The sequence below is a fragment of the Lepidochelys olivacea genome (assembly GCF_965140295.1).
Source record: "Lepidochelys olivacea isolate rLepOli2 genome assembly, chromosome: 2".
Classification (NCBI taxonomy): domain Eukaryota; kingdom Metazoa; phylum Chordata; order Testudines; family Cheloniidae; genus Lepidochelys; species Lepidochelys olivacea.
The window spans coordinates 33,435,155-33,449,757 of NC_140412.1; the positions used below are offsets into that span (position 1 = coordinate 33,435,155).

Below are 14,603 nucleotides of genomic sequence, written 5' to 3' on the forward strand. Positions count from 1 at the left end.
GGGGGGGGGGGTAGGTGTCTCTGCTGCTACCTGATTGTGTACTTCAGGTTCCAAATAAGGTGTGTGGTTAACTGGTCAGTTTGTAACTCTGGTGTTTGTGACTCTGAAGTTCTACTGTACTTCAACAGGTAGGTTTCTTAATCTTAAGAGTCTGATTAATCCTACAAAGGCAAAGAAAATGTAACTCTAGCATGTTAGACACAGGTTTTGCAGGTGTCTACCAACAGTAGGTGATCTCACTAAAGCCATGTGTTACAAATATGGAATTGGCTACATGTAGTATATGCATGGGTTATGATCAGTTATTTGGTGCAAGGGAATGAAGAAAATCAGAGGACAAAAAAGAATAATGAGATGAAAACCATCTCAGACTTCTCATTTGGAACAGACACCAGTCCCTTAGGAAAGATGCATCACAGCTGTCAAGTGCTTCACTGCTAAGTAATAGGAATTCAAAAACTATTCACATACTCAGGGGCTGCAGCTGTAGCAAAAAGCCACTATGATGTTAGCTAGTTTGAATTAAATGTGTGGACCTATAACAAAACTAAAATAACCCCAACTCAGATGTAAGGCTTGCTGTAAGTTTTTAGCGTATACGCAGTGCTGTGGATAAGCAGCTATACTCTCAGATCATGCTGTGTTCCTCATAGGACACTAAGAGGCCAGTAGTCCAAACTCAAAGCTGCTGCTTGGGTTATTAGTAAACACAGTATTTGGCAATTTTTGATTTTTTCCCCATGTTGGTCCATTTAAGCATTTCACAAAAGCGTTAAAAAAACCCACAGAGATAAAAAAAACTCAGAAAAATAAGTGGAAAAATAGTATAAAAAGAAAAGGAGTACTTGTGGCACCTTAGAGACTAACCAATTTATTTGAGCATGAGCTTTTGTGAGCTACAGCTCACTTCATCGGATGTACTCCTTTTCTTTTTGCGAAGACAGACTAACACGGCTGTTACTCTGAAACCTAGTATAAAAAGAGGCTTCTCTCTCAATCTATTCATTTATTTCCTTGGTGGAAGAGAAGACTTATCTATGAGAGGAATTCATGAGGCTTGCAGAAAGTGCAATATGGTATATTACGTTACTGTATATACTGAAGTTCACCCTAAAACATGGAACTCAAAATCATTACACTTTTCTAATCCTGGCTATTCGAGAGACTGACACTCTCCCAGTTCTATACTGCCATAGCTGTGGTCAGTGAAGGCACTTGAACTGAAACCCTGGCGTTTAAGTGTGCACAAGGCACTGTAAGAGCAGTCTCAATGCAGGACTCTGAACTATGGAATTCTCTCCCTTCTTGGTCTGAAGAAGCCCAGGCCTGTTGACCATCTGGGCACAACAAAACACAGTTCTTCTCCCATGCCAGGCAGGAGAATGCACTGAGGGTTGAAATGTGTGCACAGAGGTCCTTTTGTCATTTTTCTTTCCTGATTTTGGGAAAGTTGCTGAGTTTGCTTTTGTTTGCATTTTTAATCCATTACCATAGTGCTTAGAGCCCTGCATAGGCGCTTTGTCTTCAATCCTTTGACATAAGATGCTGGAGAAAGAATTAGTTCACTAACCACACAACAATGTTAATTATTAGCTAAAAATCTTACTTTTCCCCCTGCATCTAAGTAGTAATGTTAAAAAAAAAAAAAAGGCTGAATAAGATATCCAAAAGACTTTTTAAGCTTTAGAGACCAATTGTGGCCTGTAACAAACAAATTAAAATATAAGAAGGCTCCCTTAATTTACTTAACAGGCTATTTCTAACAAGGCTATTCACAATGTTGATCTATTAAGAAAGCATATTGAAGTATTCTGAAAAAAAAAAATTTCTACTGGACCAACTTCTATGGCTGAAATGCAGTAACTTTAAGAAATGATTACTGGCAAGGGCACTTGTTTTTTGGTTTTGATTTGTTAAACCACTTCTCCCCCTCATTCCCAGTTATTTTACATGGGCTTAATCCTGGTCTCATTCAAGCCAATGGAAAAAAGCCCCGCTGATTTTAATGGTGTAGTAACAAGCCTCATGTGACTATCAGGTCCTCCCTTTTGTCTTTGCAGGACTCTGGTGTGCTTTCAGGGGGTGAAAAGTGATGTCACATAATGCTGTAACTTCAGCTCCAGCTCTTCCTCCTCAGAACGCATGGGGAGGAGGGAAGGAAAGAATACAACTCAATATATTTGTAGTATAAAAAAGACAAAGCATGTTTAAGTTTATGACTCTTTATATACCACGAAGGAGTAATAAAGGGTACAGCCACATTTTCTGCTTTAATATTCACCTTTAAAAATGCTGCAAGCAGCTGATCATACACATTGGCCTTCCTAATACACTGTGCAAGCATTTAGCTGCATGACTCCTGTTAATGTTAATAATTATCTGCAGCTAAATTCACATGCACAGCTCTGGACACTTTTTCTCCATGTGTTTGAAAAAGTGATAAAATTTGAGAGGTTTCCAACAAATATTCTCTGGACAATATGGCAGTTTTAATATTATTCCTGACTTTCAGCCCATATCAGAGTAGCTATAAATGTTTTCACAGCTAGAAGAAACATGATCTCCCTAAATAAGAGTTACACATTAAGGTGGGTGGAGGAGGTTTCTCCCCAGCAGTATATTTCTTGAAATCCTACAAGGCCGAGCTACATAGTTCCTAGCATCCTATAAAACTGTCCAAAGAATCAATCTGGAATAGGTTCATGTGAAAAAAAAACTTAAGGTTTGAGTGAAATATCTGCTTGACAACTTACCAATGCCAAGTCATCCCGACTGCAGTCCAGGGCAGCAATCATCACCTGTTCATATATTATCCATACTAGATACAAGAGAGACATATTAAATGTGAGAATTGATTTTTCAAAATGATGGGAAACACCTAAAACGTAAATAAGGTTAATGAATTCCGTCTTTGTATATTTTTCCCTACCACTCCTGTACATCATTACTGAAACAGGGACATTTCAACACACTGCTGGAATTAATTAAAAGTACACTTATGCAATTTTATTGCTTCAGTAACAAAGTATCTTTTGACATCTTGAAAGGCAAAAAATACTAATTCTTTGCTTTTCTTAACATTGTATCTACAGTTGTCTGTTGAAATAGACCCATTATGAAATGCACTGTGACCAGATCTGGAGAGCAGCCATACATGCTAGAAAGAAGAAAACTTTTCCCTTAACTGTTTCACTACCTTACTGTAAGTACAATATTGCCTTCTTCCCTGTTCTGTGGGAATTAGCTTATTCCACTGACAAATGTTATTTGTATTAGGATAGAGTGTAGGGGACAACTGAAAATGAGGCCCCATTGTGCTAGGAACTGTACAGAGTAAGAGACAGTCCCTGCTAGGGAGAGTTTACAGTCCTGTTAGACAAGACAGAGAACACGGGTGGGGAGGTGGCGGTGGGAGGAAGGGGAGGGGAGTATGTAACACTCCCTAGAGTGAGCTGAGTGTTAAGTCAATGGGAGTGAAGCGTGTTCAGCTCCTTGCAGGATCAGGCCTGAAGCAAAAATTTTCTACAAAGAGGACAAATAGCCACCACCACTGGTGCTCAGAGAACTTGAGGGAAAACAATTTAACCTTTTATATAGGAATTTCCTAAGAAAGAAAGCACAAATCTAAACAGTAACGTTAACCTTTCCCCATACCAGAATAAAGGCTATTGCTCACTGAACAGGTATTTCTAATTTCATTAGAAGAAAAATTACATTAAAAAAAATTCTAAGTTACCACAAGGAAAATCAGATTTCATTGGAACACATCAGGCCGTAGTCCACTCATCTGGTATCCTGTCTCTAGCAGTGGCTAGCTCCAGATGCTTAGTACAAGAACCCCTGCAGCTGACAGTTATACAATAAGCTGCCCCTGAGGGAAGCCAAGGGCTTTTATATATTTTTAAATCCCATTCAATTGGACTTGGATTTTCTGACCATCCATATAAAAGTTCAGTCCTTCTTTGACCACTGTTAAACACTCAACAGCTTTTGATGAGTTCCACAGGATAAATAAGGTGTTCTTTTAAAAGATGTTCCTTTTTATCAATTTGAAAATGGTTTCCTTTCAGTTTTATTGGATGTCCTCTGTATGATGGGACAGCGTAAACAGATACCCAATTTACCTTCTCTGTGGCATTTGTTAATTTCTATTCTATATAGGTTCGTAGTGTCTTCCATTAGTGCATTAAGTGCCACATGTGGTTCATTCTCTCATGTCTCCACAGGTGAGTTGGTGGGGAAATTGTGTATATAGCGTCATCTTTGAGGGTTGGGTATTTGTTGTTTTATTTTATAGTTTTGCATTCTTCTATTGTGCTCCTCTTACCTATCTTTCAGTCGTTCATAAAAAAGTATTTCCATGCCTCGAGTCATTTTTGCTGCCCATCTATGAACCCATTATGTTTCTACTATATCTTCCTTGAAACAGTGAAAAGAACCCAACAGGAATACAATCAGACCTGTAAATAATTTTTGATCCTCTTACACATTTGCTTGGAAGTCTAGCAATTCAAATGAAGGTTGCAACTAATTTAGCTAGTAAAATCTGATTACAGTAAAATATGGGACACAGATATAGTCCAGTCTACACACACACTCTGAAAATGATGAAGACTGGACTGGACAACAGAGGGCATGATGAAGAGTGACTCAGCCTGTGATGCAGAAGGCAATGGAGTGGCCCACTGTGCAAGGGCTCTGGTAAAGACGGGGTGGGGAGGCACCCCACAAAGCCAGCACCAGCCCATAATAAAATGTAGTTTTCCTCATAACTGATTAACAAGAGCCTAATAAAAGAAGCTAATCCACAGTGAGTTTCTGTTTATTTAAAGAGGAAAAAAAATGACAACAGCTCCCTTTGTTAGGCCCTGCGTTAATTTTACCACCAACTTCCTGCTGGAGCTACTATCAAATCCACCCATGGACTCAGGGGTGCTGAGAAGCATTGAACCAAACGGTAAACCCTGTATATAATAGAAACTACTTCAAGCCAGGGGGTGCAGCAGCATCCCAGCACCCCTAGTCCCAGCACCCATGCATGCAGTCTTACAATGCATTTATAATAGTTGAAGAAGGGAGGCAGCACATGCAAGACTCTTATTAGGTATTTAAAGACTCTTAGTCCCAAGAAGATTGTGCTACAATATACATAGCGAAGGCTGTTTGTATAGATCATGGGTGGCCAACCTGTGGCTCCGGAGCCACATGCGGCTCTTCTGAGGTTCATATGCGGCTCCTTGTCTAGGCACCAACTCCAGGGCTGGAGCTACAGGCGCCAACTTTCCAACGTGCCAGGGGGTGCTCACTGCTCAATCCCTGGCTCTGCCACAAGCCCTGTCCCCACTCCACCCCTTCCTGGTCCCTCCCGAGCCTGCCATGCCAGCGCTCCTCTCCCTGCCCCTGCCCCCAGAGCCTCCTGCATGCCATGAAACAGAGGATCAGGAGGCACTGGGAGCGGGGAGGGGAAGGGGGTGGAGCTGATGGGGGGCTGCTGACATATTACTGTGGCTCTTTGGCAATGTACACTGGTAAATTCTGGCTCCTTCTCAGGCTGGCCACCCATGGCATAGATTATCCATATGACTATCTAAAGATGATGTACTATTTATAATGGTTAGCATTTTAAGATCCCTCTCATTGCAAGAAATCTGGAGAAAATACCATGGTACAGGGAGCCATCTTTACAGTTTCCAGGAAACTTGCAAGTTGAAAGATTTTTGGTCAAATATTAAGAAAATGAGTGCAAGAGTTAGTCCAGGATATATTTTGCTAGATTTTTAGTCACTGGTCTGTTAAAGAAATAATTTATTAAAATTAAATAGGGACTTGTTTAAAGCTCTTCAGACTTCAATTAATAAATATATTTCATCACTATGGTTGCAAAACTTCAATAGCAACTCTAAAAGAAAGGCTGGCAAATGAAAAAAAATGAAAGTGAAAATGTACTTTTTGTATTAAGTTAACTAAATTATAAAAAGGAAAGCCGAAGAAAGAGGAATGAACATTAAAAACAAATCATGGATATTTATCCCTTCCTGCCTGTATGGGATTCATATGCAAATTCTTGCCATGAAGTATTTTGTTTTTTCTACTGCTCTTACATAAAAAGTAATATTGCATTGTTATTTCTGAACAATTCCCTTCTGGTCTGAAGCACTCTACGCCAAGTTCTGTCCCGAGAGACATAGTGTCAAGGAATTAAAATCCCCTGAAAATAGCTATTTTATGTATTGCAGAAACCCAGAGGTGCCCTAAACTACAGCGTCACAAATGCTATTCTATCATAAGAACAGCTTTCGTATTAATTTCTACAACATAGTATCACTTATGGCTTAATTTAAGGAATAGCATTCCCTTTTCCTTATTAAAAAACTCCCCTCGGTTTTTTTTTGCCATCCTTCTGAAGTGTAGATGACCTGTTGAGTGACAGCTAGACAACAAATCTCTGCCAAATGTTCACAGTAGATTCTTATGACTGATCACTATGTGCCAACCTAAGAGTCCAATCATAGGTGCTGGAACTAGGGGTGTTGGGGGTGCAGCAGCACCCTCTGGCTTGAAGTGGTTACCATTATATACAGGGTTTACAGTTTGGTTCAATGACTCAACACCTTCACTATAAAAATTGTTCCAGCACCCCTAAGCTCAATTAGATACGTTTTTCACCTACTTCCTCTACAAGCCATCTTTGAGAAGCAAATTAAGAGCTTAGAATACTGGCAAATTAGAAAATTAAGAAAATAATGTATGTACTCAACATTAGTAGATGCAGAATGACAACAAAAGAGTAAAAATAATATGGAGAGTATAAACAAAACTAGCTGCATATACTAACAGTTACAGATAGTAAAAGGTTTTCAAATAATTTCAACCTACTGTCATCCCCAAGCTTAGATGCATATTCATTAATTAACTCTTCTCCAACTTCCACTATCTGCTCGCTGTTCCGATGGTTTTCTTCCCTCCACTTCCTCATTTTATCACGCATCTCTGAAAAACAAAATATAAGATTTCCATGCAACAACATAATGTGAAGTCTATTTCTGGAAATGACTTTGAGGGGTATAATCTATTCTTAAACATATACAGGAGATCCACAGAAGTAATTTCCACTAATACCAGAATCGCTTGTGGACAGATTGATCCCTGGAACTTTGAAATTGTTATCTTGCAACCCTTGTGTAGACTGTCCAAAAGCGGGGGGGGAGGGGGGAAGTAATCCACTGAATTTGTGAGTTCAGAGGATATTGGATTAACAATCTAAACATCAGATATGAAAAAGACTCCATACAATACAGATTCAGCTCCGAGCATGGCCAATTCAAGCCCTACGATTCAGCGTAGATCAATTTAATATGTGTAGGGCTACACATGTTAATATGTGTAGGACTTCAAACTAACAAAAAATAAACCAATCAAACAAAAACCTTAAAAACTGAGTTCCTCCCCTACTGGGGATGGCAACAGGTTGAAGATCTTATTAAATCTTGCTAAGGGCTTATCCTGGTATTCTTAGTCATAATTACCCTCTCTCAACCATTGGTGCCATTTGTCCATCTGGCTGTCACCCTCTCCAACCCTGAGTGAGTTATATATTTGAGTGATGTTGCATGGATATGCTTTGGAGGGCACTCAGATTCTCCTGCATAGAAAGCACCATTATACAAGATATTACTGTTCATCACTACTGGGAAGGAAGGCGAGTCCACAGAGAGTAGACAGGGAAAAAAAAAAAAAAAAACAAGGAGTTCCACCTTAGAACTGTTCTAAGCTACCAATACAAAACTTCATCATACAAACAAGAAAAACAGAACAACTCCTATTTTCAAACTTGTGATTGGTATCTGCAACATAACCTTATCTGGTAACTTTCAAAGTAAGTTTCAGCATCCCCATGAATTATAACTTTCCTATAGCTAATAGACCTTGCTATATTTTGACAGTTTTCCTTGCATTTCAAAATGCACAAATTAACGAAACTTGACAGTTTAAGAGTAAATGTAGACCCTTTTCCATCTACCAGAAGTGATCTCAGATCTCTCATAAAACTGTTACTGTGTCACATTTTGTATTTTGAAAGTCAACCAAAACCACCACAGGGTTACATTTGATGTGCATGAGTAAAATTAAATGGTTCTTGGCATGACTATCCCTGGCAATTTAAATATTAGACAGCAAGAATGTGACTGAACACAAATGTATCACACAAACTGACAGTCTAAACATACACAAAATAAATAAGTCATCCAATTTTCACCAATTCATTTACTTGACAACCATTAAAGCCTCCATGCCAGGATAACTTTCAAATGTAATACTATCTAAGCTACTAACAACATTCATGTCAACCATTAATCACCAAAGTAGGCTTTGCAGTGATGGAAAAAAGCAAAACACAGAGTATGCTGTATCCCTTGATCACTGAAAGTGAGAACGCAAGCAAAAATAAATGTGCTAGTATACATAAATACAATAAAAAATATGTTAGCTAGATTATAAAGTGCTGCACTCTGAACAGAAGGCCAAAAAAATGAAAAATGTTGGTAATCTAAGCAGACTCATTTTGGGAGGTGGGGGGTGTTAAGCTTATCGGTTGTGTCAGCCAATCATACTTTAAATTTTTAGGGCAAGTACACCTGTACTTTGTAACACAGGGCTGGGTAGTAGCAGTATTGGACTCTGGCAGAGGCGCGGGGAGGTTGGTTAATTTCACTTATATTTATGTTGCTATGTATATAAGTTGATCTAGAAGAACTGATGGATCTGTTTATTTTAGTGTGGTTTAAAAGAAAAATGGTTAAGGTCGTCCAGAGTTACAGATATATAAACGGAAGTGTAAGAAACCCACTGCAACAGACACTTTGTCACAATGGTGGTAATAGAACTGAGCATACTGGGGCCATTCTATGCAAGAAGTGAAATGCAATCTCTGCTCTGGAGAGTTTACAGTCTGGAAGGATGACATGGGCACACTGGAAAACAAAAAGGTACAGTTTGTAGTTACTCCACTTTTACTAGGTTTTCAGTTCACATTTTCTGGGTATCAAAGTCGCTAGACTAAAATCTTAATTTTTGCAAGTATTTTAAGATTTTAATTCTCTTTGTTTGTTCAGTCTGCATTTTGGAATATAGTTTTCGAGTCTTTACATTAAAAACACAATTGAAGAAAATAAATCCATAGTTAGGGGCATGATTACCCAATAGCAGATATTCACATTTTCTGCACTTTTACTTTGATTTGTCTAACTAACTGTGATCAATTATTAGGCAGTTGGGCCCACAACAAGGAGGACTGTATACTTAATGATTTATACCACCAATTTTTATACTACTTTCTTAAAGTCCTTTACAATGGTATCTCTAAGTTTTTCACTCTTATCTGTAAAATAGCAACAGACTAAACAACTTGCCCAGGGTCACACATTAGGAAGTAATAGAACAACTGTGTTGTATTCAGGTTCTTATCTCCTTGCCCTTTACCAGGGTATCCAAGCTTCTGAATGGCAGTCTTGCCAGGAAAGAAAATCCTCACCTACTAACAAAGACCAGTGCTTTATCCACTGGCCCATGTTGCCTCTAACTGTGACAGCTCAACATCTGCAGTTAGCTAAGTTAATGTTTAAGAACCTTACTTTTCTCTGTGGCAATCCCAGTTTTAGTCATCTTATTTGGTGTATAAAATAAAAGTACTTCTTTCTTAAGGACAGCCTGTCTTCCTTCTGGACTATTCTTCAATTATCATGTTTGAGCAAAAAATACAGTTGTTACATTTTAGATGCAGTTGTGATTAAAGATGAAATTGCAAAAGGAAGATCTGCCTATTTCAGCTATTTATTTTTTAAGTAGTATTGAGGGTCAGTGAATGCAATGAGTAATACTAAATGAGCAATATGGTAATATTAATTCATAGAAGCACAAAGTATCATGGTTGGAAGGGACCTCAGGAGGTCATCTAGTCCAACCCCCTGCTCAAAGCAGGGCCAATCTCCAACTAAATCATCCCAGCCAGGGCTTTATCAAGCCTGACCTTAAAAATTTCTAAGGAAGGAGATTCCACCACCTCCCTAGGTAACCCATTTTAGTGCTTCACTTCAATTAAATAACTGCATTGAGTTATTTTGTTTAAGAGAACCCATCCTCAACATACAGGATTCTGAAGACTATCCACCTTCAAGATCACCATCATTTTCTATAGTTTCAGAGTTATCTGCCAATGATAGTGTTTCAACCATATCATGTATGTCACATAGCCACAGTTATCACCTGTAGCAAAAAGAAAAAAAAAATTCCATCATCCAGAAACCACCATAGATAAGTTTGTGATAAGAACCAGATTACAAAAAGAGGTAATTGATGATAAAATTGCCCAGTTTGTTTATGCAACAAAGTCTCCTTTCCATACAATTGAGAACCCACACTTCATTAACATGGTTCAGTCATTAAGACAAGGATACAGTCCACCCAACAGAGCAGATGTCACAGGCAAATTGCTGGATAAAGTGTATGAAAGAAATTGAGCAGTGTGCAAAAGGTCTAGAGAAGTGCTACTCAAAGTGGTGGTCCGAGCCTTCGGCTGCCGGTCTCGGAGCATATTGGAAAAAAAAATTGTTGGTCCCCCACATCAGATAGCTTGAGAAGCACTGGTCTAGAGGGTAAAATTGTTAACCTGAGTCTTGATGGGTGGAGCAATGTCCACAATGATGCTGTTGTATGTGCTTGTGTGACAACAGAAGAAGGGAATGTCTTCCTTAATGAAACAATTGGTACATCAGGAAATGCACACACAGCAGAATACTTACAAGAAGTAGCAGTAAAAGCTATAACAAGCTGCGGAAAGAAATTCAAATGTCTAGTACGCAGCTTGGTCACAGACAGTGCTGCAAATGTATCCAAGATGAGAAGAAATCATTTAGCAGAGAGTGAAGAGAGTCCCAAGCTAACAACATATGGTTGCAGTGCTCATTTGATGCACCTCCTAGCCAAAGTTTTCAAAATAAATCACTTTAAAAACGTATAGTGTGTATCTTCTAACAATGAAACCTACATTTACCTCCGAGTTGTGAAGAATATGTATTAAGGTTATAACAACCAAGAAGAATGCACTTTTATGTAGAAATCCATGATTAAATAGAGCCATCCTGAGTAGTGATTTAAATTCTGATTTAAATCAAATTCACCCTGATGCTATATGATCTGGCATTTGTGGATGCAAGAGTAAATTAGTTGTTTGTTGCAAAGTACTTTGAGGACTTTAGACAAAAGCCCCAAAGTAAAATAATTTATTGTAATATGAAAGTGTAAGGATGAAACTTTCAGAAGTAACTACGTGATTTCAAAGCATCAGCCCCATTGCAGCTTGTACTCATAAGTCACTTAGCAGCTTTTGAAAAACCAACACATAATTCCCTACTGTGTCCATGAGAAGTATCTGTCATTCTTGATAACATTCAAAGGGGTCAGTTGCATACAACTTTCTGTAAAGTTTTCTTTGGGGCTTGAAATTTTCCATCTATTTTCTTTTATTCGAAAATCAGAGTTAAATCTGTACAGCCATTTTTGAGGCCATGTCTACGCTAAAAGGGGTTTGTCAGTGTAGACATAAGCTTATACAAGAGTTCTTTTGCTGGTATAGGTTATACCAATTCCCCAAATGAAATAAACTATAACAGCTCGTGTAACTGTGTCTAAACCAGGGCTTTTTGCAAGTATAGAAGCGTCATTTTAAAAAAGTTTCACCCCTCTACTGGAAAAGTTTCTAGTATAGACCTGCCCTGAGTTATTGGACAATTTTAAGTGTAAGCATGTAGTTTCTCATTAAGGCTTTTTTCTCTCTCAACAATGAAAGGACAGTTGCTAGTGGGTTGTCTGCCAACAGGTCAAGATACCATGCAGGTTTAACAACAATGTGAGCTAAACACATTAACAGAAATTTTGTAACAGAGCACATGTGCGAGAAGGTTTGGAAAGAAGTTTGGACCAGGATACCTGTTCCACACATGTGATGTTACAGTCAGGGAGAGAGGACAAACTTTTCCCTACCAGTTCTCATTTGGGAGATACTGGCATGCAAGGTAGCGTAAATACTGAGAAGAGGGCCAGGGAAAGGGGAATGTGGGAGGGAGGGAGAGAGAGAAGGGAAACGGGGGCAGGAAACAGTGGGGAGAGGAAGGGGGATGGAATGGGGAGGGAAGGGCAAAGGGGGGGGGACACAAATGGGAGCTTTGCATGTGGTATCCCCTCAGCAGATGCAGCTGGGGCTCCCCTGTTAAGCAGGCCCATTGAATCCCCATCCTAATTAGCCCACCCACCTGGACCTCCCCAAGCCTCCCGCCCCCTCACCAAGCCACAACCAGCTGCACCCAGACACACCCCCCTTTACAGGGCCCCATTCCCCCACACTTGGATCCTCTCTGCTGAGCCCCAACCACCTTCATCTGGACACCCCCCCCCCCGGCAAAGTCCCACTGCCCCTGCGCCGAGATGTCCTAAACGAGCACCTGTGCATTCAGATCCCCCCCGCACCCAGTCTGGCCCACACAGAACCCTCTCATCCCACCCTGGAGTCCGCCCGACACACACACTGAGCCCCTCCACACTTGGATCCTGGTGAGCCGAGCCAGCCTGCCCGCACCTGGCGCAGAGGGGCAGGCCCCCACCTCGTACTGTGTCCCGGCCAGGCGCAGCCTCCGCCCGAGTCCGTCCCAGGAAGGGGGCGCTTGGGGGCCGCAGGGTGACCGCCCATGCAGCCAGTGGCCGGTGCGCCCCACTGCCAGCTGGGAGGGCCGGCGGCGCTGGCCTCTCGCGGGGAGCTCAGCGCACTGCTCGGGCCCCAGCCAGACGAGACCCCCCCCAACCACGGCTCCCCCCGCCGGGCAGCCCGTGCTAGTGACCCGGCGCAGAGTCAGAGGGAGGCAGGTCACGGGGGGCGGAGCCCGGCCGGCCGCACGCCCCGGATCCCCCCCCGCATTCGGCCAGGAGCAGTTACCTTCCCAGGTCACATCGTACAGCTCCGAGACCTTCGCCATCTTGCCGGCGTAACCGCCTCCTCCCCGCCCCTGTGCGATCACCCTCCGAGCATGCGCCTGGGGGCTGCGCACGCGTGATGGCGTCTGCTGAAGCCTCTGCCCTGCCTTGGGCTGTGACCGGGCTCCCCGCTGTTGGGTGAAAGGGCGCGGGATGGGGGAGGGGAGAGTGGCTGCCCAGGAGGGGCAAACAACAGCGGGAGGCCGGGGTAGTCAAGGGGTGGAATCAGGCGGGTGGGGGAGGCGCTGCCAGACAGAGGCAGATGGGGGAGCCTCGGGCAAAGTTCCCACAAAGGGCAGCAGAAATAGGGCTAAAAGAAAAGGAGGACTTGTGGCACCTTAGAGACTAACCAATTTATTTGAGCATGAGCTTTCGTGAGCTATATAGGGCTGTTTCCCCCAGCTGGGCAGGTCGGTTCCCGCCTCCCAGGGCTGAGTGTCTACAGGCTCAGCGCAGCCCAGAGCCTGGACAAGGCCGGGCTTCTCCACCTGCAAGGATGGAGTGAGCTGCTGAAGGATCCGGTGAAATATTTCACACACACGCACACCCCTAAAAACTCTGATGGCCATCCATAGTTGTAGTGGTTAAAGAAAGTGGTTATCCGATAGTATGTCTGCATAAAGCCTCAGAGTAGCTAGTCTCAGCTGCTGTTCTGACTGCTGGCATTGGACTGTCTTTCTTGTGACAGAGTAGCAGCTGTGTTAGGCTGTATCCGCAGAAAGAAAAAGGAGGACTTGTGGCAGCTTAGAGACTAACATTTATTTGAGCATAAGCTTTCGTGAGCTACAGCTCACTTTGTTGGATGCACTTCACCGATGAAGTGAGCTGTAGCTCACGAAAGCTTATGCTCAAATTTGTTAGTCTCTAAGGTGCCACATGTCCTCCTTTTCTTTTTCTTGTAGTTCACTATAAATGTAGTTTCATGCCTTTAAAATATTTTTAAATGCTATTTTTATTACTCTTCTTATTCTTAGCACTTCACTTACCTTCATTAATACTATGTCAATGGATGACGTGCTATTTAACTTATATTTTAATACTAGATCCTTGAACATATTAACAGTTGCTAGTAGCTTCAGCAGTCATATCTGACAATATTTCTAGAATAACACTTCCTATGTTTTTACGGCAGTTTTGTCATCTACAATTTTTAATTTTTTTTTAATATATAACAGATTTATTCTTTAAGATCACATGACTTCAAGGCTGACTAATTTCCTGGGTTAGCGTCAAAACTTTAGCTTCCTTTGATTTGCCAATGAGGACTGCCTGTGTCAACTGTTATTTCACCTCTGTATCCATCACCCTAGTGCTTTTTCACATGTCACCATTGTGTGTAGAACTTCATTCCCAGATATTAACCAAAGGCTGTATTTAAGGGTTTCATACAAGATAGTACAGTGCCCTTACGGCCACATTTCTAAAGGTATTTAGGTCACTGGTGGGATATTTAAAAGCATCTAGATGCTTTCAACCTTTACAAAGGTTGCTATCACTTAAAATCTAACTTATTTTTGTTTTGTCTAAAACCAGTGTGTGGAAATTATAACTTGGGGTGGAAAGCTGTTGCATATCTCTCT

The 14,603-nt window shown here is 41.2% G+C and overlaps 1 protein-coding gene across 1 annotated transcript in view; it reads right to left on the reverse strand.

The window, feature by feature from the left end:
- EMC2 (ER membrane protein complex subunit 2) overlaps nt 1-13,063 on the reverse strand; it is a 49,618-nt gene extending 36,555 nt beyond the window's left edge. The window contains exons 1-3 of the mRNA XM_084618841.1: nt 12,986-13,063; nt 6,877-6,990; nt 2,754-2,818 (exon numbers count right to left, since the gene is read on the reverse strand). Of these exons, the coding sequence (XP_084474967.1) occupies nt 2,754-2,818; nt 6,877-6,990; nt 12,986-13,025 (219 nt within the window). The 5' untranslated portion in view covers nt 13,026-13,063. The remainder of the gene's footprint in view (nt 1-2,753; nt 2,819-6,876; nt 6,991-12,985) is intronic.
- Nucleotides 13,064-14,603: the final 1,540 nt, after the last annotated feature.